The sequence below is a fragment of the Bufo bufo genome, chromosome 5 (genome assembly GCF_905171765.1).
Source record: "Bufo bufo chromosome 5, aBufBuf1.1, whole genome shotgun sequence".
Classification (NCBI taxonomy): Eukaryota; Metazoa; Chordata; class Amphibia; order Anura; family Bufonidae; genus Bufo; species Bufo bufo.
Window position 1 is genome coordinate 176,939,871 of NC_053393.1, and position 24,461 is coordinate 176,964,331.

At 43.5% G+C, this 24,461-nt stretch overlaps 1 protein-coding gene across 2 annotated transcripts in view; it reads left to right on the forward strand.

Moving 5' to 3' along the window:
* GNAL (G protein subunit alpha L) overlaps nucleotides 1–24,461 on the forward strand; it is a 312,386-nt gene that overhangs the window by 142,425 nt on the left and 145,500 nt on the right. For both annotated transcript variants that reach the window (XM_040433535.1, XM_040433536.1), the window contains exons 3-4: nucleotides 1,877–1,931; nucleotides 2,607–2,726. In XM_040433535.1, coding sequence (XP_040289469.1) covers nucleotides 1,877–1,931; nucleotides 2,607–2,726 — 175 coding nt within the window. The remainder of the gene's footprint in view (nucleotides 1–1,876; nucleotides 1,932–2,606; nucleotides 2,727–24,461) is intronic.

Here is a 24,461-nt window from a genome sequence, read left to right on the forward strand (position 1 = left end):
AATTCTGTGTCTGTGTGTGCAGGAGGGGAGGCAGCCCGAAGAACGGCTCGCCATGGTTTGCAAAACAAAATCCCTACGTAAAATTGTATGAATATCGTACGGCGGGTGTATGGTCATGCCCAGCCTGCAGCTGCTGGACCATCGCAGGGTTCTTATTGCTGCATTCCTAATTTTTCCATCTGTACCAGTAATGACTAGGCACAACGGTTATTTACACGGCCTTAGGATATGGTGTTATTTTTTTTAAAGCCGAGCATGGCGGCATTTGCTGCGAGTGGGCAGCACTTTTGGTAGGACGTTATACCCGCCACCCTATCATGCCTTGTTAGAAGGGTACAGCAAACATTGCCTGGCACCTAAAGTGGCATGCCAGCAAAATGACAAATGGGCGCCAATGGGCTTTGAACATAGACGTTCTTATGTGTAATAAGTGTCAGGACCCAGATGATAAAAATGCAACCTATACTTGGGCGATAGGTCGAAATGTCTTCACACTTTCTAGAGTTTTTAAAGACGTCTCGGCCATTGTTTGGGACCTATTTATCACCACAAACGTGAAAGTCCCTCATTAAAACATAAATTTTACTAGATTCATAAAAGAAACCCCCAGAAAGAATAAACATGTAATAATTGATACTCCACATACATGTGCGGATTATCCGTTTTGGCGTGTCGATTATTGCATGCTTATTCTTTTGTGCGGTTTCTTTTAGTATTTTTAATGAATCTAGTACACGTTCTGTTTTAATGAGGGAATTCCATGTTTGCTGTGATTTCATTATATGAGACATACTTAAAAAAAAATGGTGGTCTTGTGTATGATATATTCCCTACACAGCGTGAGATATCGATGTGCCGTTTCAAAACATTTTCCAAAACTTTCATAAGGCCTCTTTCACGCGGATGTGTGCCGTCCCCATTCTCCACAGACAGCTCACGTGTCCACTGATTTTTAACGGGTTTAAGGTACATTTACACGTCCGCAATTTCATTCCGCGTCTTGCGGAATGGCATTGCGGAGGGGCAGCACGATGTGCTGCCCGCATACGGATTTGCGGACCCGCAATTCCGTTCCCGAAAAAAATATAGAACATGTCCTATTCTTGGACAAGAGTAGGCATATTCTATTAGTGCCTGCGATGTGCGGTCTGCAAAATTCGGAACGCACATTGCCGCTGTCCGTGTTTCATGGATCCGCAAAACACGTTACGGACGTCTGAATGGAGCCCTATTCACATATCCTTATTTCTCCTTGGGAAATAACTGAGACCTGCTCCACTTTGGTCCATAATGCAGACCAGACAAGCCCATTGAAGTCTGTGGGTCTGAGCAAACCACTGGCAGAACATGGATGGCATCTGGAAATCCTCTTTTCAGCCTAGCAGTGCACGTGGTGTACGGAGGTATAAAAAAATCGGACACACAGCCCAAACTCAGACTCATCATGGATAAAGCACTTGACCGTCTTGTCACAGACCTGTGAAAGAGGCCTAAGGCTACATTCACATGACCGTATGTGTTTTGCGGTCTGCAAAAAAAAAAAGACGTTCCGTATGGCATCCGTTTTTTGTTTTTTTTCAGATCCATTGTAACCATGCCTATTCTTGTCAGCAAAACGGACAAGAATAGGACATGTTCTTTCTTTTTTGCGGGGCCATGGAATGGACACACAGATGCGGATAGCACACGGTGTGCTGTCCGCATTTTTTGCAGACCCATTGAAATGAATGGGTCCGCATCCTATCCGCCCAAAAAAACAGAACTGACACGGGAACAAAATACGTTTGTGTGAATGTAGCCTAAGTTGTATCACTGGAATATTGCTTCATGCCATGCAGAGCAGCTTTTTGTTTAACATGTCCTCTCTCCTATACAGAGAAAAGAAACAGAAAATTCAGGACATTCGGAAAAATGTTAAAGATGCCATTGTGGTAAGTGTACGCAGTCATCATGGGTGGTAATGTTCTGTTCTGTAGATTCCCTGGAATGGGTTACCCCATTGGCATGTAAGCTATATAGAGCCCTATTCACACAGACAGGAGTTTTGGAGTTTCCTGGCAGGAGCTGTATGTGTGAATGTCAATATCTGTCCCGAACTCCACCCAGACTTTTTCTCGCTAGAGCCCTAGTACTAAATCAGGGTTTTGTGCAAGTGTGAACACCGCAGTAAATGTTCCGCAAAGTCCCAGTGGGCCGTTCCCAAAGTACTCGCCCGACATGCAAGAAGGCCAACTTCGGTAAATCTCCGGACCTGAAATTGTCTGGAATTTGTGTGAAAGTCCTCTTTAGCTGCCATTAGTTGATGTACGTTTAGTGTATATGAAAGAGGATGTCAGATCTACAGAGTCTTTGTTCCCCGGCGTTGGTTATATATAACTGGGCTGGCACCGGGTACGGTACTTTTTATGAGCCCCTGGAATCCGGAGAGGTGACCATAGGAAGTGAGTGTTGAGGGAACATATGGTAAATCAGTGTGACCCTCAGCACAGGAAGCACCTGTAACACATTTCTGGGCTTGTAAAGTACATGAAGCATGCTTGACTTCATTATTGCACGTTTGTGATCTTAAAGCCAAAGTAACGTCTCTGTCTTTTATTACCCCGCAGACAATAGTATCTGCAATGGGCACATTAATACCCCCGGTTCCACTGGCTAACCCGGAAAACCAGTTCCGAATTGATTACATCAAGAGTATAGCGCCGCTGTCTGACTTCGATTATACACAGGTAAGACGCTGGGTCACCTTATCTCTGCGGCTGGCTGTGCCATCTCTACTGTGTTGGCTTTAATACCGCGTGGATTGGGTTTTTCTGCTGTAGGTGCGGGTCCGGTGCACTCGTAACAGCAGACGTGATGACCAGGCACTCGTATGGTTAACCTATAAGGCCTCTTGCACACGAACGTGTGCTGCGGACTGCAAATTGCGGTCCCCAATGCACGGGCACCGACCGTGGGAATGCCGCAGGCGGATCGTGACCTCATTCACTTGAATGGGGTCCACGATCCATCCGTCCGTCCCGCAAAGATAGAACTTGTCCTATCTTTTTGCGGAACGGAACCCCACGAAAGCACTCTGTAGTGATGCGGAATGCACACGGACGGTGCCCCGTGTATTGCGGACCCACCGTATGCCGGCCGGTGTTCAAGAGGCCTAACCCTGAAATATTAGGGGCCAGTTTTAAATGGCTAGTCACAAAGAAGTGGAACTTCTACAATTCTTCTCTAGTAGATGAATGTCCCGTAGTCCTAGCCAGACTGTTTTATGGCCCGGCAGCTTACAGTCGGCCATAGTTTTGCTTTGTGTTTGGTGCCTCTATCTGTGTATTCACGCCCTAGTATTTGGTGGTACTTTGGTACCGTTTGCTTGTCAGTCAGGATTTGTAAGAGTTTTTCAGCTGTGAATATTGTTGTGTAGTTATTGTTTTCTATATATTAGGCAGGTTTTGGATTGGGAGAGGAATGAAGTGGTAGGGAGCTGGTAGTTCTGGCTCTCACGGCCCTCTAACTGATGTGACACTGTTTTGCATGAGTTACATAACTTGTATTGATCGCTATGATACAGCACCATTTGACTATGCAAATATTACATTGCTTATGCACGAGGGACAATGTTATCTTTAGGCTACAGTAAATGTTTTGTTTTAAAGAGATTTTGTGCTTATGTGAATTATTTTAGCTGCTGGACAAATCCCAGGAGCCAGGTAGTTAGCCAACACAGCTAGAAATTCGTTACTGGCGACTAATGTTTTAGGTTCTGTTGTATTGAAATGTATAAAAGTTTCAGGCATGGGCCGCCATGCATTCTGCCGGGCCCCTGGAGTGGCCTAACTGGCTCCTGAAAGCTACAGTACATTGGTCTATCCCTGTCTAAAGAATGTGATCAGTATAGGCCTCATGCACACGACCGTATTGCAGTCCGCAAACCACAGATCAGATACATTCCACGTGTACTCCGCAGTTGTCGCACTCCCATCACTAGAATGGACTACTTTGTCTGCAGAACAGACAAAAATAGGACATGTTCTAGAACTTGCGGAACATCCATACGGATCTGTGTGCTGTCCTTTTTTTTTTTTTTGGCAGACCCTTATAAATAAATAGCCATATGTGCAATCTGCCAAAAATAAAAAAGCGGATCAGGCACAGATGTAAAATCTGGTCGTGTGCAAGCGGCCTTATTGGAAATATTCTTCTGTGAATGTGAAAAGTCTTGAAGATGGCTACAGAGAACACTTTCTAATTGTATGGGTGGCTTGGTTGTGTCACTGTCCAGGGATTGACCACCAGATTACAGATTATAATCCATTGGAATATATTTATACCCTTATATTTAAGGTTATTCAAGAAATCCTGAAAAGTTCTCTTTACCTGATTTTAGTATATTTATATTCATCCTGACTGTGCAGTTTATTCTATGAGCATTTTATATATTTTATCTGTATTTCATCACCATGGTTTAGATTATTTCATTTATTTATTTTTTCTGTTGTTCGAGAAATTATTCTCATGTTTTAAGCTTGGAGATCTTTTGGGTTCCAGAAAAAAAGTTGCAAAATCTGTTCAGGTTATGGGATGGTTTTGGCATATTTAACTTATTTGAATTTGTGCATTTTTATATTTTATTCTTCACTTTCAGCAAAAAGGGCGGAGGCGAGCAAGGAACAGGATAAAAAGAGAAGGGGGGGGAGGGGGTGTTGAATAGTCTTGTTGCCACTTATTTGTAGAATACGAACTTTGAGCCTTGATTGTGGAAACATCTAGGTGAAAATGGAGACCTGTAAACTGGACAGCCCAAAGTGGTCATTGATGGGTAGGCCTTTGTACTCCGTATGTGGTCTGGTTGTACATCTCCAATTGGATCGAATTTATGTCTGTCCAGTATTGTTTGATAAAGTTGGTTGTGGACCAAACCGTTTGAAATCAAAGCCATAACTGGCGCAAATAACTGTGTGCAGGAGTAGCAAAGTGTCTGATGATCCATTCCCATTATAACCAGTAATCATTGTGCAATTCAAAATGAATGATCTCACAGGGACTTCTAAACCCAAGTATACATCACCATCATATAATCATACATTATCCTATAAAGATTAATGATCACCCAAAATTTCTAAAAGGTCTAATAGATTTTAGTAGACTTTGATTTACCAGATTGTTCTCCTAAGGCTACATGCACACCACCGTATGTGTTTTGCGGTCCGCGAATTGCGGATCCGCCAAAAAAACGGGTGGCATCTGTTTTTTTTTTTTTTTTATTTTTTTTTTTTGCGGATCCATTGTAATAATGCCTATCCTCGTCCGCAAACTAGAAAAAAATAGGACATTCCCTTATTTTTTTATTTTTTATTGAGGGGCTACGGAACAGACTTACAGATGCAGATAGCACACGGTGTGCTGTCCGCATTTTTTGTGGACCCATTGAAATGAATGGGTTCGCATCCTATCCGCAAAAAAAAAACGGAAATGACACGGAAACAAACAACGTTCGTGTGCATGTAGCCTAACATGAAGATTGTGATGGGCTCTAGCAATCATTATCCTCGGTCAGTTTGTGTAAATTGCTCTATGGCCAACTTTGCTTCTCCATGATGGGTTTTATTGTTGGTATATTTTGGGTGTCTGATCCAGTTGCTTAGTGTTTAATTTCAGAGCCCCGTTTTGTGACTTTTTGAAGTCAGAAGTGCATGGCGTAGTAAATTTCACCCATGGTTGATGAGAAGAATGTTTGGGCCCCAAGCCCACGACCGTATATATTTTTTCATCATATTTTTGGGGGCTGATCAGATGCAGACCCATTCATTTAAGTGGGGCCGCAATAAATGCGGACAGCATGCCGTGTGCTGTCTGCATCCGTATTTCTGTTCCGTGGCCCTGCAAAAAAGATAGAACATGTCCTATTCTTGTTCATTTTGTAGACAAGGATAGGACATTTCTACAGAAGGGTAGAAAGAAAATGGCAGCACGCACACACTGCACGCAAAACACATAGTCGTGCGCCTGATGTCTTATTGAAATATACCACGTACTAAGAAAATTCAAAGCGAGTGATGTCCTGTAAAGCCCCCCTCATTCTTGGACTGTACATAGAACCTGTTCCTGTTCCTTGTGAGGCCTCTCAAAACCGTTTACTATAAAAGAAACACAAGTCTATGTCACAGAGGCTATGGGGGCCTCCGGTTTTGCAATCTGATGTTGACCAAGTCCTGATTGACATTTGTTCAAGTTAACAGGAATTGACTGGATTCATTTTTAATCCTGATTTATTGATCTGTTTTATGCCCTTTGTGCTGTAGCGTTAACAGATTAAGGGCACGTCGCACCAGTAGCTGTGGACAGTGATGGTGATGCGTTACGTAATCGCCTATCTTCATTTACGTGGTTAGGTTTGTCTGCTTCTACGGATAGTGGTCTGAATCCAGGGGTTGCATGCTTCTGAGTCTGCTCCTTGAGCTTCCTGATTCTTCATGCATTTTGTGTACACAGACCCATAGGTCAGTGAACCAAAATGATATTATTGTACGTCGTGGAAAGTGGAAGTACAGTATCTAATGGGAATATGAAGGCTATAAGCCTTAACAGCTTTCACCCTCAATGATTACTCAGAAACCACAAATCATAGGTAAGGCCCCTTTCACACGAGCGAGTTTTCCGCATGGGTGCAGTGCGTCACGTGAACGCATAGCACCCGCACTGAATCCTGACCCATTTATAACAGTGGGTCTATGTACATTAGGCCTCATGCACATGACCGTTGTGTTCCGTTCCGCGAAATGGGGTTCAGTTGTTCCGTGATCCGTTTCCGTGTGCCTTCCTTTATTTTTGGAGGACCACCAGACATAAAGGAAGGTAAAAAAAAAAAAGTCTAAGACAGATTTGCCATGCAAATGATAGGAATAAAGCGGACGCGGATGACAATCTTGTGTGCCTCCGCGTTTTTTAGCGGTCCCATTGACTTGAATGGGTCCGCGAACCGTTTTCCGCGGACAAAAAAAGGACGGGTTATATTTTTTGGACGGACTGGAACCACTGATCACGGACACGGATGGCAAACAGTGCACTATCCGCATTTTTAATGGCTCCATAGAAATGAATGGGTCCGCACCTGAAACGCTAAAATTGGCGGAATGGACGCGGAAGCAAACAACGGTTGTGTGCATGAGGCCTTGGCGTTTGTTTCACTCATCAGTTCTGCGTTGCGTGAAAAACGCAGCACGTTCTATATTCTGCGTTTTTCTGGCCCCATAGAAGTGAATGGTGCTTCAGTGAAAAACACATTGCATCTGGAATGGTTGGTAGGAGATGTTTGTAAACCTTAAATCTTTTCAAAACGCATTGCAACCGCGTGAAAAACACTGAACGCAATCGCAGATAAAACTTACTGAACATACTTGCTAAATGGTGCAAGTTTCACTTAACGCACCCTGAATGCATCTGGACCTAATCCGTCACACTCGTGTGAAAGAGGCCTAAAAAAATCATTAAAGGGGTTTTCCCATCTTAGACAATGGGGGCATATCGCTAGGATATGCCCCCATTGTCTGATAGGTGCCGCACCTATATCGAGAACTGATCTGGGAGCGCTGGCTCGGCTGGAGGACATCAGCTTTCCCAGGGTCTGTCCACCACCAAGTGCTAATCCCCGCCTCTCCCATAGAAGTGAATGGGAGTGTGCCGCGCATGCGCGGCCCATGCTCCCATTAATTTCTATGGGGCAGACGGCAATAGCCGAGCCAGTGCTCGGCTATTTACGGCGACCCCATAGAAATGAACGGAGAGTGCATGCGCAGTGCGCTTTCCTTCACTTTCGGGGCTCCGTTCTCGATATAGGTGTGGGACCCACACCTACAAGACAATGGGGGCATATCCTAGCGATATGCCCCCATTGTCTGAGATGAGAAAACCCCTTTAATGCTGGCCTTGTCAATGGGCTGCTCAAAAATTTCGGATCTTGGAAAGACTGGAAAAAGTACACGCCTTGTCTGCAGTAAATGAAAAGCCCTGATAGCTAAGCCCTCTGGGCCTATGCTGTCAATTCAGGCACATACGGGGAGATTTATCAAAACTGGTGCAAAGGAAATCTAGAATAGTTGCCCATTACAACCAATTAGATTGATCTGTTTGTGTTCCAAAAATGAAAGGTGGCATCTGATTGGTTGCTATGAGCAGCTAAGGCTACTTTCACACTAGCGTTGTTTTAATCCGGCATTCAATTCCGACACCGGAACTGCCCGCCGGATCCGGAAAAACGTGTGAAAACGGATTACATTTGAATCACAATGAAAAAATGATTTTGATCACAATGAAAAAATGCATTGGAAAAAACGGATCCGCCATTTATGGACTTTAACTTTTTTTTTCAAATTTTTCGGGTTTAACATGCAAAAGCCGGATCCGGTTTGACTGAACACACAGCGCCAGATCCGGCGTTAATGCAAGTCAATGGGAAAAAGACCGGATCCGGCGTTCAGTCAAAGTGTTCAGGATTTTTGGCCGGAGGTAAAAATACAGCATGCTACGTTTTTCTGAAAAGCCTGATCAGTCAAAAAGACTGAACTGAAGACATCCTGATGCATCCTGAAGGACGAACTCTCCATTCAGAATGCATGGGGATAAAACTGATCAGTTCTTTTCCGGATTTGAGCCCCTAGGACGGAACTCAGCGCCGGAAAAGAAAAACGCTAGTGTTTAAGTACCCTAAGGCCTCTTTCACACTTGCGTTGTCCGGATCCGGCGTGTACTCCACTTGCCGGAATTACACTCCGGATCCGGAAAAACGCAAGTGTACTGAAAGCATTTGAAGACGGAACCGTCTTCCAAATGCTTTCAGTGTTACTATGGCACCCAGGACGCTATTAAAGTCCTGGTTGCCATAGTAGGAGCGGGGAGCGGGGGAGCGGTATACTTACAGTCCGTGCGGCTCCCGGGGCGCTCCAGAATGACGTCAGAGCGCCCCATGCGCATGGATGACGTGATCCATGCGATCACGTGATCCATGCGCTTGGGGCGCTCTGACGTCACTCTGGAGCGCCCGGGGAGCCGCACGGACGGTAAGTACACTGCTCCCCCGCTCCCCGCTACACTTACCATGGCTGTCAGGAGTTTAGCGTCCCGGCAGCCATGGTAACCACTCTGAAAAAGCTAAATGTCGGCTCCGGCAATGCGCCGAAACGACGTTTAGCTTAAGGCCGGATCCGGATCAATGCCTTCCAATGGGCATTAATTCCGGATCCGGCCTTGCGGCAAGTGTTCCGGATTTTTGGCCGGAGCAAAAAGCGCAGCATGCTGCGGTATTTTCTCCGGCCAACAAACGTTCCGTACCGGAACTGAAGACATCCTGATGCATCCTGAACGGATTACTCTCCATTCAGAATGCATTAGGATAATCCTGATCAGGATTCTTCCGGCATAGAGCCCCGACGACGGAACTCTATGCCGGAAGACAATAACGCAGGTGTGAAAGAGCCCTAAGCCAGTTTTTTTTTCCATCAGTCTTGATGCATCTCCCCATAGTTACGGTAGCTCGTTACACAAAACTTTTTTTTAATTTTTTTTTATGTAATGCTATACCCTGTTTTATTTAATATTTTAGTGGTTTTCCTGTTACTAGAAGTTGGTGTTGGCTCCTATATAGGACATGATTTATTGTGGTCATGTTGTCTCTATATAAATGATGGTTGTTATTACTTATAATCCTTCATTTTCTCACATCCGTGTTTTAGCTTGACAAACCGCTTGTTTCCAAAAACGTGGATGTTAGGTTTTCTAAGCATCCAAATAAATAGACGCCACTCACAGAAAACAAAATAAGTTACAGTGGTTGAAAATAGTAGAATTTAGTGGATTGACATTTTACAGCCTATAGACCAGTGATGGCTATCCTCCAGCACTCCAGCTGTGGTAAAACTACAACTCCCAAGATGCACACTTGCTTGGCTGTTCTCAGAACTCCATAGAAATGAATGGATCATGCTGGGAGTCGTAGTTTCACCACAGCTGGAGTGTTTCCAAATAACCGATATGTCTTTGTGGGAACTGGGACAGTTTTACTACAGGGAGATAAATCTAAAGGTGAACTTCCAAGTTCTGTAGCTTAGGCCTCTTTCACACAGTTCCCCCCCCCCCCGTTTACGTGCCGTTTTTTGCATTCCGTATACGGAACCATTCATTTCAATGGTTCCGCAAAAAAAACTGTGCTCCGTATGCATTCCATTTCCGTTTTTCCGTTCCGTTGAAAGATAGAACATGTCCTAATATTGCACGCAAATCGCGTTCCGTGGCTCCATTCAAGTCAATGGGCAAAAAAAAAAACGGAAAACATACGGAAATGCATCCTTATGTCTTCCGTATCCGTTCCATTTTTGCAGAACCATCTATTAAAAATGTTATGCCCAGCCCAATTTTTTTCTATGTAATTACTGTATAATGTATATGCCATACTGAAAAACGGAACCGGAAACACTACTGAAACAAAAAAACTGAAAAACGGACCACAAAACACTGAACAAGCCATACGGTCATGTGAAAGAGGCCTTAATCTAATGTCTAGAAAGGAACATGGAGACTCTAATGTATCAAGCTGCCTATTTGATTTAAACCACTGAAAGGTAGTTTTTTGTAGTTTTCATTTTCTACAATGATTTTTACCCAGTCTGGTACTGAAACGGACAGAAATCTGCCATTCTTGAAACGTGTGGTGAAGCCTAAGTATTCCACATGGAAATAGCTGAGAATACGTCATCTGGACCTCTGCTGATCCTACTACAGTTGCTGGCCGCAGATATTACGTTTGGAGCCGATGTTCTGGACGAGCTCACGGTTGTGTTGGCGTGTCCCATAAACGAGCTCGGGTTGTCATAAACGAAGCAATAAATCCTAACAGCCGTTAAAAACCAATACTACATGACGAATAGTCAGTTATGACTCACATTGTAGATGTTCCAAAGTACCCACCAAACACCTATTGAAATGTTAAAGCCATCCTTCCCCCCCATTTTATTTTTCATTTCTCCAATGTATTTCTAATATTTGACATAATTTGTGCATTGTATATCATAGGCTTGATAATTATCCTTAACAATTGGCTTCTGTGATTCCACGTGAAAATTTGCTGCTAGCTATACTGTGGATTAGAGCATTTATTTATTTTGGTCAAAAAAAATTTTTCTTCTCCTTATAGAAAAATAATCTCATTTTGCGTATATTAAATTAGGTGAAATAAGGTGCGCCAGATTGATCTATTAGAAACGCCAGGTCTGCACACATCTGTGTTTGCAGTAATCCGCTGCTTACAGCCGACCTATGTACGAAATTGTTAGCAAACCGATCAGGGGTGTGAGGCGTTGTAAATGTCATCTTCCAGACTATAATGTGCACAGTCAGCGCTGTGTTTTGATGGTTGCATCCATGTAACCAGTAACACGCCATGTACTCCGGTCCCTTGTGCTCTCATTAGCAGATGAAGAGAAAAAAATGAGTGAAAAACATTGCATGTTTAATTGGCAGTTGTGAGGTAAACGATGTCCCCCATGTCTTTTCGCTAAAATTAGCAGGTATTCTCTTGCAGTGTTTCGTCAGTTTTCTGAGCCTTGTACACATGTGACAAAGTGCATATTACACAAATTGTTTGCTGCTTTGATCCAAAAAAACAAGCCTGTGTCACCTAAAAAGAGTAAAGAGGGAATCCAAAAACCTCTACTTGTTTACGTGTATTGAGTACTTTTGTTTTAATATGCTTGCCTTTCGCTGACTTTTGTCTCTTTGCTGTGTGGCTCGTACTCTAAAGCCTCTCGCACGTCGTGTGTAAGCTTCGACATCCCTGACAAGGTGGACAGTGGTTCATCTGTGAAGAAGTCTATGAAGAGTCCGTGTTTGGGTCGGGTGCAGAGGTCGCACTACCTTTTTTTTCCCAGAAGAGTAAAAATACTCCTCTGACCATTTTTGAGGAGTATTTTTACCCGAGGAGGAGTACGAAAGCTGCAGTAATACAAATGCAAAATCTGTAGGCCTGCACTTGTTCTCTGCGTTGAGAGCCTCCGTTGCAGATTCTGTCCAAAGACCTGACAAAAAAGCCTTGCATGCTGAACTTTTTTGTCTGGTAAAAAGGCAGGCTCGTGAACAGATGATAGTCGGCGGAGTCTGTTCAGCTTCTTTCCTGTCAGTCAGGCTGGACTCACATCACATTTTTGTCATATAGTTAATGTACACAAAAAACGTATATATGTTATCAGACGCCTCAGACAGATGCCATACTGTTGCATCCGTCACCACAGAGTTTGTGAAAAAAAAAGTATACGTTAGCCTTCATGCTTTTTTTGCTGAACCTTTCAGGATGGAAAGACGTGGTACACTACACTTTCCCATCCTGCAGAGTTCTGCAAAAAAAAGTATACTTTAAAAAATATTTATTTTTTACAATAGAACTCCATGGTGACTGATGACACAGTATGGCATCTGTCTGAGGAGTCAGTTAAAGTATACAGTTTTTGTGTATGTTGAATGTAGGACAAAAACCTGGCCTTACGTTCCCGATCCAGCACTTCTATTATTTTTTGTTGCTCTGCTCATCTAATGGAGCAGAACAGAAATAAATAGTGGTGATGTGAACTTGACCTAAGAGGTGGGTATTTATGCAGGGGGCCATTACTAAATAGCATCAGGCAATTATAGCGAAGTCCGGTCCAATATAGCGGAATTAACCCTTCACTTTATCAGTTGGCTATATTGGCCTGCCTGCCTTCACTACACAGTGCACTACATACACTACACTACATGCATCAGTGTGTGATGATCACACACTTCTGTCACCTTGAGGAGTCCTCTTCAGCTCCTCCACTGCCATGTTTCCTGGGGACCTTGTACAGCACGCCCCGCTCCTCCTTCTTCCAGCTCCCGCCGGCTTCCCCTGTTGCAGGCTCTGTATCGCTTCGGCGCTTGCCCAAACCAACTAATAGTAAAGCTTCTTACTGTATGGAATCTTTGCCATTGTTCATTTCGGGCACAGGCATCATCGCTGCGCTGCCCGTGCCGTTCTCAGCGCGGCCTGCGCTGCTGAATGTCAGGTAAAAGTCTAAGGCGTGTTGGTACTTTTTCCAGGGAGTAAAATGGCCTGAACAGGCGTCAATGACGCTTGTACAGGCGTTATTGCGACCTCTGGTCAGGTGTCCTTTTTGCCCTCCGTGTGTCATCCATATTCCACGTACACTGCTCTGCTGAAACTTAATTTCCAGAACATCTCAGTGTTGCATCAGTGGTTCTTCATGGAACCATAGATATCAATAGGCAAGTTTGGTCGGCATCACTGACCAAAATACTGCTGGTCTCTGGTTCTCCTAGTGACCCACGTTCAGTGGAAAATCACTGATGTGTGAATCAACATATTAAAATTAATGGGTATGTGTGCTGTCCATGATTCACTGCCTAAAGGTTCATGCACACGACCGTTGTTTTTTGCGGTCCATTTTTCACGGATCCGTTCCATATCTGATTATATTCAATGGGGATGGAGCAGCAGTCCGAGGGCACACGTGAACTAGCGGCAGGACGGGTCAAACAGGCTGTTCACCTGCCGGACTCCCCTGCCGCTAGTGTGAAACTAGCCTTAGGGATTCCAATATTATTAGAACAATTATGGTCATGGAAAAGATGTCCAGATGTAAATCATTTTCTGTTTTTTAACGTTAAAAAAGTACCAGTGTGGTCAATTCTGACCCTGCAAGTGATTCTGTAGCCAACAGAGCCCACCCATCCCTACAAATACATACTTACTTCCCTTAAGGAAAAGTTGTGCAGCTTAAACTTAATGCAAAGTAGATTACACCTAAGATCCGAAAGAGTCCTGGAAGGAATGCTGCGCATGTTCCGCTTCTTGAACTTGACATGAGGTGGCTGAGCACACGTTAATGAGCGTGCCTATCTATGGCAGAGCGTGACGCGGGTCATTAATATAGACAGTATGACAGATGCATTCTTTGTGAAGAATATTCAGCTCCAAACCAGTTCTCTGCTCATTGCTCTCTGTGAATTAAAATGTATTAACAAGACCTAACTGATCAGATCTCCGCCCAACACACAACCATGCCCCCTTCCCTGCCCCTTCGCTGTGACTGACGACGCTTATGCACGAGAGTTCGGCTGTCAGTCACAGCGAAGGGGCAGGGAAGGGCGCGTGGTTACGGTGACTTGAAGCAAGGAGGCCGCTGCCCCCTTGACTTCAAGCATGTGTGGAGAAGCGCGCCGGGCAGGGGATAAAACAACGTTTTCAGTACTTTTGCTGCATCTGCCTTTAGGAAGAAAGGCATCATCAGAAACACACTGCTGGCGGCTTGGGATGGTTTTGGGAGGTGACAGGTTCCCTTTAATTGTCTTCTGTGGTAAGGTTTTATAGACAGGCCCTATGGATCACTACAGAACAGAAATTGTGGGCGTATTACTGGGCATTGTGGCGAGTGTAAAAGCTACAGTATTTAGACAGTGTCAGTATGACAGTAAGACAGTATGTAGACCGTGTCAGTATGACAGTAAGACAGTATGTAGACCGTGTCAGTATGACAGTAAGACAGTGACATGGACCATTAAAAAAAGACCTTTTAAGTGTGCTTTGAAATAATTTTTCTTCATATCATAGGCTAAGTTGTAAAAATCCCTGCCATTTTCACGCTGGCTACCTATCCTATTAATATGCTGGTAATTGATCTGAAGAGATCACTTTTCAGGAGTCATGTCATTATCAGACAGGATTATGATGAATGGTAACATATCTAGAGATAATACAGGACCCACAATTCACAATAAGTGATGGTCAATTCATAGCTTATATTTTCTTCCTCCCTGCATTATGACCTTCTGCAGATCACAGAACATGTCTAAAGAAAAGAAAAACCTCTTCCATAGAAGTCTACAGGTTAATATGGTCCGTCTGGCTACTGCTCAGGCATGATGGCTGCCCCTATAATTGTGTATAGAATATAAAATAGGAACATGTAGCAAAAATGAAAACTGATTAGAAAAAAAAAATATTTATCAGTAGTTTATTTTCACTTAAACTAAAATACAAAAGTGATCCTTTGCCTTTAAGACTCTTTTGTTTAACCTATACCAATATGACCCTATTGCCACTGTATTGCATGATGCCTGTTTCACTTCACATATCTTTTCTATCCAGTTTTATTCTGCCCCCATACTTTCATTTTTTTTTCCTTATGGAATGTGAATGCTGATAACCTATCCAGCTCACAGTTTATAAAGGCCTGCAAAAATTAGTATACTAGACTTATAGACTGATTATAAAATTTTTTTTAAAAAAAGCTAAATAATGTTAAAAAAAAATTAACGGTTAAGGGCTTGTATGTGAAAATGAAAAGTAAAAGAAATTATGGTTATTGCGGTGCGAGATGGAAGGAAATAATAGCATTGTCTGGTATCCTGGAAGATGTCCGTCCACCTCGATGGAGAAAGGTGGACAGGCTGCCCATCTTGCATTGTGCATTTCCCTCTGTTAGCTGTGGTTCTGAGATCATTGTGCACCAGCACCGTGAGACACACTGATAGGTTTGTGCAGCAATTTCCTAACGACTGTGGCATAACAGGACCCGAGACCGGCTAAAACACCCTGCAACTGGTTTATGATGGGCCAAGAAGCTCAACGTACTAGAAAGAGAAGTAACCATGACTTCCTGGTGCCACCCTGCAAATTTGGAGGGGGAACAGTAATTCTAATCCGGGACATGTTTTTCAGTGGACCCCCCCGAACATTTGAACAACACACCTGCTGAATCACTTTATAAAGAGCATCTTAAAGATTGACTGTTAAAGGGGTCTGTCACCCCTTAATGCTGAGTTCCCTAGTAGATTACAGCCCACTGTTAGGAGTCCCAGTGGGACACTTCATGAGCAACTTTTTTTTTCTTCTGTTTTTAACCTCCTCAGGACCGCCGTACGCCGGTGCGTCCTCTCGCGAGATTTCCTGTGAACGCGCGCACACAGGCGCGCGCGTTCACAGGATCGGTAGGTAAGGTAAGAGAGTGGATCTCCAGCCTGCCAGCGGCGATCGTTCGCTGGCAGGCTGGAGATGTGATTTTTTTTTAACCCCTAACAGGTATATTAGACGCTGTTTTGATAACAGCGTCTAATATACCTGCTACCTGGTCCTCTGGTGGTCCCCTTTGTTTGGATCGACCACCAGAGGACACAGGTAGCTCAGTAATATGTTGCACCAAGCACCACTACACCCCCCCCCCTGTCACTTATTAACCCCTTATTCACCCTTGATCACCCCTGATCACCCCATATAGACTCCCTGATCACCCCCCTGTAAAGCTCCATTCAGATGTCCGCATGATTTTTACGGATCCTCTGATAGATGGATCGGATCCGCAAAACGCATACGGACGTCTGAATGGAGCCTTACAGGGGCGTGATCAATGACTGTGGTGATCACCCCATATAGACTCCCTGATCACCCCCCTGTCATTGATTACCCCCCTGTAAAGCTCCATTCAGATGTCCGCATGATTTTTACGGATGCACTGATAGATGGATCGGATCCGCAAAACGCATACGGACGTCTGAATGGAGCCTTACAGGGGCGTGATCAATGACTGTGGTGATCACCCCATATAGACTCCCTCATCACCCCCCTGTCATTGATTACCCCCCTGTCATTGATCACCCCCTGTAAAGCTCCATTCAGATGTCCGCATGATTTTTACGGATCCACTGATAGATGGATCGGATCCGCAAAACGCATATGGACGTCTGAATGGAGCCTTACAGGGGCGTGATCAATGACTGTGGTGATCACCCCATATAGACTCCCTGATCACCCCCCTGTCATTGATTACCCCCCTGTAAAGCTCCATTCAGATGTCCGCATGATTTTTACGGATCCACTGATAGATGGATCGGATCCGCAAAACGCATACGGACGTCTGAATGGAGCCTTACAGGGGCGTGATCAATGACTCTGGTGATCACCCCATATAGACTCCCTGATTACCCCCCTGTAAAGCTCCATTCAGATGTCCGCACAATTTTTACGGATCCACTGATAGATGGATCGGATCCGCAAAACGCATACGGACGTCTGAATGGAGCCTTACAGGGGCGTGATCAATGACTGTGGTGATCACCCCATATAGACTCCCTGATCACCCCCCTGTCATTGATCACCCCCCCCTGTCAGGCTGCATTCAGATGTCCGCATGATTTTTACGGATCCACGGATACATGGATCGGATCCGCAAAACACATACAGACATCTGAATGGAGCCTTACAGGGGGGTGATCAATGACAGGGGGGTGATCACCCCATATAGACTCTCTGATCACCCCCCTGTCATTGATCACCCCCCTGTAAGGCTCCATTCAGACATTTTTTTTGGCCCAAGTTAGCGGAATTTTTTTTTTTTTTTCTTACAAAGTCTCATATTCCACTAACTTGTGTCAAAAAATAAAATCTCACATGAACTCACCATACCCCTCACGGAATCCAAATGCGTAAAATTTTTTAGACCTTTATATTCCAGACTTCTTCTCACGCTTTAGGGCCCCTAGAATGCCAGGGCAGTATAAATACCCCACATGTGACCCCATTTCGGAAAGAAGACACCCCAAGGTATTCCGTGAGGGGCATATTGAGTCCATGAAAGATTGAAATTTTTGTCCCAAGTTAGCGGAAAGGGAGACTTTGTGAGAAAAAAAAAATCAATTTCTGCTAACTTGTGCCAAAAAAAATCAATTTCTATGAACTCGCCATGCCCCTCATTGAATACCATGGGGTGTCTTCTTTCCAAAATGGGGTCACATGTGGGGTATTTATACTGCCCTGGCATTCTAGGGGTCCTAAAGCGTGAGAAGAAGTCTGGGATCCAAATATCTAAAAATGCCCTCATAAAATGAATGTGGGCCCCTTTGCGCATCTAGGCTGCAAAAAAGTGTCACACATGTGGTATCGCCGTACTCAGGAGAAGTTGGGCAATGTGTTTTGGGGTGTCATTTTACATATAACCATGCTGGGTGAGATAAATATCTTGGTCAAATGCCAACTTTGTTTAAAAAAAATGGGAAAAGTTGTCTTTTGCCGAGATATTTCTCTCACCCAGCATGAATATATGTAAAAAGACACCCCAAAACACATTGCCCAACTTCTCCTGAATACGGCGATACCACATGTGTGACACTTTTTTGCAGCCTAGGTGGGCAAAGGGGCCCACATTCCAAAGAGCACCTTTAGGATTTCACAGGTAATTTACCTACTTACCACACATTAGGGCCCCTGGAAAATGCCAGGGCAGTAGAACTACCCCACAAGTGACCCCATTTTGGAAAGAAGACACCCCAAGGTATTCCGTGAGGGGCATGGCGAGTTCCTAGAATTTTATATTTTTTGTCACAAGTTAGCGGAAAATGATGATTTTATTTTTATTTTTTTCCCTTACAAAGTCTCGTATTCCACTAACTTGTGACAAAAAATAAAAACTTCCATGAACTCACTATGCCCATCAGCGAATACCTTGGGGTGTCTTCTTTCCAAAATGGGGTCACTTGTGGGGTAGTTATACTGCCCTGGCATTATAGGGGCCCAAATGTGTGGTAAGGAGTTTGAAATCAAATTCTGTAAAAAATAACCAGTGAAATCCGAAAGGTGCTCTTTGGAATATGGGCCCCTTTGCCCACCTAGGCTGCAAAAAAGTGTCACACATGTGGTATCTCCGTATTCAGGAGAAGTTGGGGAATGTGTTTTGGGGTGTCATTTTACATATACCCATGCTGGGTGAGAGAAATATCTTGGCAAAAGACAACTTTTCCCATTTTTTTATACAAAGTTGGCATTTGACCAAGATATTTATCTCACCCAGCATGGGTATATGTAAAATGACACCCCAAAACACATTCCCCAACTTCTCCTAAATACTGAGATATCACATGTGTGACACTTTTTTGCAGCCTAGGTAGGCAAAGGGGCCCATATTCCAAAGAGCACCTTTCGGATTTCACAGGTCATTTTTTACAGAATTTGATTTCAAACTCCTTACCACACATTTGGGCCCCTAGAATGCCAGGGCAGTATAACTACCCCACAAGTGACCCCATTTTGGAAAGAAGACACCCCAAGGTATTCGCTGATGGGCATAGTGAGTTCATGGAAGTTTTTATTTTTTGTCACAAGTTAGTGGAATATGAGACTTTGTAAGAAAAAAAATAATAAAAATCATCATTTTCCGCTAACTTGTGACAAAAAATAAAAAGTTCTATGAACTCACTATGCCCATCAGCGAATACCTTAGGGTGTGTACTTTCCGAAATGGGGTCATTTGTGGGGTGTTTGTACTGTCTGGCCATTGTAGAACCTCAGGAAACATGACAGGTGCTCAGAAAGTCAGAGCTGCTTCAAAAAGCGGAAATTCACATTTTTGTACCATAGTTTGTAAACGCTATAACTTTTACCCAAACCATTTTTTTTTTACCCAAACATTTTTTTTTTTATCAAAGACATGTAGAACAATAAATTTAGAGCAAAATTTATATATGGATCTCGTTTTTTTTGCAAAATTTTACAACTGAAAGTGAAAAATTTCATTTTTTTGCAAAAAAATCGTTAAATTTCGATTAATAACAAAAAAGTAAAAATGTCAGCAGCAATGAAATACCACCAAATGAAAGCTCTATTAGTGAGAAGAAAAGGAGGTAAAATTCATTTGGGTGGTAAGTTGCATGACCGAGCAATAAACGGTGAAAGTAGTGTAGGTCAGAAGTGTAAAAAGTGGCCTGGTCTTTCAGGTTGTTTAAGCTATGGGGGCTGAGGTGGTTAAAGGATAACTGTCACATTTAGTCCCTAATTTCAGTTTTCATATATGTAGTTACTAATAACATGATATTCCAGAATCGGTTACTATTAGACTGACTTACCCCATATTTAATAAGATTCAGCCCTTAGCAACCAGTCTGCATAAAACTGCAATTTCACTATTCAGTTAAGGTGGCCGCCACTGCCCTCACCCTGAGGCTAATCCCGCCTGCCCTCACTAGCCAGTAACAATAGCCCCCCAAAAGTGTCAGTAACCAGAGCCCTCCCCCCCTAAAGGGTTAATCTCCTGCAGTACAAAGGGGTCCTCTTACCACATGTTGCTTTCATTTATACACTGAGCAGGTGGCAGATCTCCCTTCCCTGGTCTGCGCTGGTTCAACTCTACTTCTCCAGCTCTGCTGAGTGAGGGAGCGTCTGCCAAGCGCAGGGACAGGGAGAAGTGCACACAGCCCAGGCAATGTTATCAGCTGCTGGGGAGGACCTGGCTTTAATCATTTACTTACAGTCCCTGGCTGTCAGTAATGTGAGCCTGCACGCTGCGTCCGCCGTCCTTCAACAGATAGACCATGCCTAGCAACCCTATTTTAAGCACAGGTAAAAGTAGGCAGTACAGGGAACAAAAGTGTGGAATTAAGGGGTAATTGAATTCACAGTGAAAAGTTGAAATAGGGCCACCAAGGTGATATTAATCACCACAATCCAATACTTAAAAAAAAAAATACGACAGTTATACTTTAAAAGGCTTGTCAGAAGATACGCCATTTTAAAGGGTTGCTCAGTATGAGAAAAGCATAGCTTCTGCTTCACAAAAAGGGGGAAAAAAGCAGTGCTGCATACTGAATCAAAGTTACTCACACATCCAACTGATCATTAGAGTGGTTTTCTAGGCTCCTGATACGGATGATGTATCCTTAGGAAAGGTCATTAATATCTGATTAGCTGATCCAGTCAGCTCTTCCTCGCAGCCGCTGTTGCTGGAACCAGCACTGTGAATGGAACAGGAAGTGCAGCTCCGTTCACAGTGTAGTGGCTGTGCTGGGTACTGCAGCTCCGCTGCCACTGAAGAGAATGGCAGCTGAGTTGTAGTAACCCGGCACTGCCACTACAATTTAAACGGAGCTTTGCTTCTTGTTGCAGCACAGGCGGCTGCAGGAAACAGCTGATCAGTGGGGGCGTTGGCCACCCAATCAGATCAGTGGGTGCCTGACACTCCAATGGTATTGATAACCTATGCTTGGAATAGATCTTCAGTATCGGGAGCCTGGAAACTCCTGTAAAACGTTGTGTGAATGGGTCTAGAATAAAGTGAATTTAAAATCAAATATGTCTCCATTCTTTTGGCTGTATTTATTTTACTTTTATTCCAGATGGAACGCACGTGCTGCGGAAAATCCTGGATGTACCCTTAGTGTGTGTGAGATATCGCAGATCAGCCCTATTCACTGCGATACCAAACACAAGCCCTAGGCAGGTACTGTATGGCCCTGTTTCTGGAAGGAAGCGGCCATGTTTTTCTAATTGGATCAACCCCCTTTTAATACTTTTTTTTCTCTCTCTCTCAAGTATCAAATTCAAGCAAACAAACCATTAAATGCTGTAATACTTCCATCTAGACAGCAACTTCTGGTCTGATCGTAGGACTAATGCAACCACAATTACTTCCGATGGAAAAAAAGAACAAATGCAACCTTATGACAGCCACAACAAATCAGTTACATTTGTTTGCAACCTTCCAAGGTTGCTGTTTTTTTTCCCCCTTCAGGAAATCACTGCACACAGCAGGTCTCTCTAAAAGAGCTGTAGACATAAAAGGTAGAATATTTGTAATTAAGGCTTTTGCACAATTATTTTGGGTGTATTAGGCTACTTTCACACTAGCGTTTATTCTGGATCCGGCAGGGTTCAGCAGAAACGCTTCCGTTACTATTATCTTTAACGTAGCCAAGACGGATCCGTCATGAACTCCATTGAAAGTCAAAGGGGGACGGAACCGTTTTCTTTTGTCAGAGAAAACTGGTCCGTCCCCAATGACTTGCATTGTGGGTCATGACGGATCCGTCTTGCTCCGCATCCCATGACGGAAAGCAAACCGCAGCATGCTGCTCACTTACATTTTGTCCCCATTGATGATGAATGGAAGCTGTTTCTTCCGGTATTGAGACTCACGGATCCCAATACTGGGAAATATTAACGCTAGTGTACAGTCGTGGCCCAAAGTTTTGAGAATTAGATAAATATTGGAAATTGGAAAAGTTGCTGCTTACGTTTTTATAATAGCAATTTGCATATACTCCAGAATGTTATGAAGAGTGATCAGATGAATTGCATAGTCCTTCTTTACCATGAAAATTAACTTAATCCCCAAAAAAACTTTCCACTGCATTTCATTGCTGTCAATAAAGGACCTGCTGAGATCATTTCAGTAATCGTCTTGTTAACTCAGGTCAGAATGTTGACGAGCACAAGGCTGGAGATCATTATGTCAGGCTGATTGGGTTAAAATGGCAGACTTGACATGTTAAAAGGAGGGTGATGCTTGAAATCATTGTTCTTCCATTGTTAACCATGGTGACCTGCAAAGAAACGCGTGCAGCCATCATTGCGTTGCATAAAAATGGCTTCACAGGCAACGATATTGTGGCTACTAAGATTGCACCTCAATCAACAGTTTATAGGATCATCAAGAACTTCAAGGAAAGAGGTTCAATTCTTGTTAAGAAGGCTTCAGGGCGTCCAAGAAAGTCCAGCAAGTGCCAGGATCGTCTCCTAAAGAGGATTCAGCTGCGGGATCGGAGTGCCACCAGTGCAGAGCTTGCTCAGGAATGGCAGCAGGCAGGTGTGAGCGCATCTGCACGCACAGTGAGGCGAAGACTTTTGGAAGATGGCCTGGTGTCAAGAAGGGCAGCAAAGAAGCCACTTCTCTCCAAAAAAAACATCAGGGACAGATTGATCTTCTGCAGAAAGTATGGTGAATGGACTGCTGAGGACTGAGGCAAAGTCATATTCTCAGATGAAGCCTCTTTCCGATTGTTTGGGGCATCTGGAAAAAGGCTTGTCCGGAGAAGAAAAGGTGAGCGCTACCATCAGTCCTGTGTCATGCCAACAGTAAAGCATCCTGAGACAATTCATGTGTGAGGTTGCTTCTCATCCAAGGGAGTGGGCTCACTCACAATTTTGCCCAAAAACACAGCCATGAATAAAGAATGGTACCAAAACACCCTCCAACAGCAACTTCTTCCAACAATAGTTTGGTGAAGAACAATGCATTTTCCAGCACTATGGAGCACCGTGCCATAAGGCAAAAGTGATAACTGAGTGACTTGGGGACCAAAATGTTGACACTTTGGGTCCATGGCCTGGAAACTCCCCAGATCTTAATCCCATTGAGAACTTGTGGTCAATCCTCAAGAGGCGGGTGGACAAACAAAAACCCACTAATTCTGACAAACTGCAAGAAGTGATTATGAAAGAATGGGTTGCTATCAGTCAGGAATTGGCCCAGAAGTTGATTGCGAGCATGCCCAGTCGAATTGCAGAGGTCCTGAAAAAGAAGGGCCAACACTGCAAATACTGACTCTTTGCATAAATGTCATGTAATTGTCGATAAAAGCCTTTGAAACGTATGAAGTGCGTGTAATTATATTTCACTACATCACAGAAACAACTGAAACAAAGATCTAAAAGCAGTTTAGCAGCAAACTTTGTGAAAACTAATATTTGTGTCATTCTCAAAACTTTTGGCCACGACTGTAGTAGTAGCCCTAGAGCAATAGAACAAATGGTTGCAAAAGTGTTCAGGGAATGGAAGGTGTTGTCCCTGCTCAGTGCGCTGTTATTAAATAACATCTTTATCTTAGAGTTTTCCATTCTGCTGTTCCCCAGTTAACCCTACTGGTAATGTTTGAATAGATTGACAAAAAACTAAATTGCGCATTTTCCATTACACTTGGAGTGACTGTCCACATGCAGCATCCAGTCGTCTGTTTTCCAAATAATATATCTAATAATTGAACAAGTGTTGAAATCAAAATCACAGATTTTCAAAATGAGAAGACTTCATAGTGTCGGTGTTAGTTCTTTGTCATTTTATATCTGTTTGCCTACCAGTAACTAGATGAAAAACGGGTTAATTGTGCCACATGATTTTGACTGTACATTTACACTATACATTTAATAACTGGAAAACACGTAATACACGTAATAATTGTAAGAAATCAGTGAATTTGGCAGCAGAAAGCTTTACATCAGTGTCTTGAAAATGCAGAGAATTATATGAAAATCTAAATAAGAATAAAAGAAACATGCAAAAAGTGCAGATGCTTTATTCAGTGCTTTTATAAAAGGGTTGCCTGGAAATAAATAACTTTTCACAAGAGACACATCACTGCTGCAGCCAGTTATTGGCTGCAGTGGAGCAGATGATCATGCTTGTGACGAGGACATTAAACAAACCACGGACCAGAAGATGAACACACAGGAGCCATCATGCAGGACTAGAGCAAAGGGAAGCAGGTAAGTATGATTCGTTCAATATCAGAGGCAGGCTGCAGGCTCCTGTGAAAAGTTACTTGTTCCCAGCCAACACTTTTAATGCTGTCTTTCTGTGGCAGTTCTAAGATGTCTGCAGACATGGTAGTGAACTTCCTTCTGAGCATGT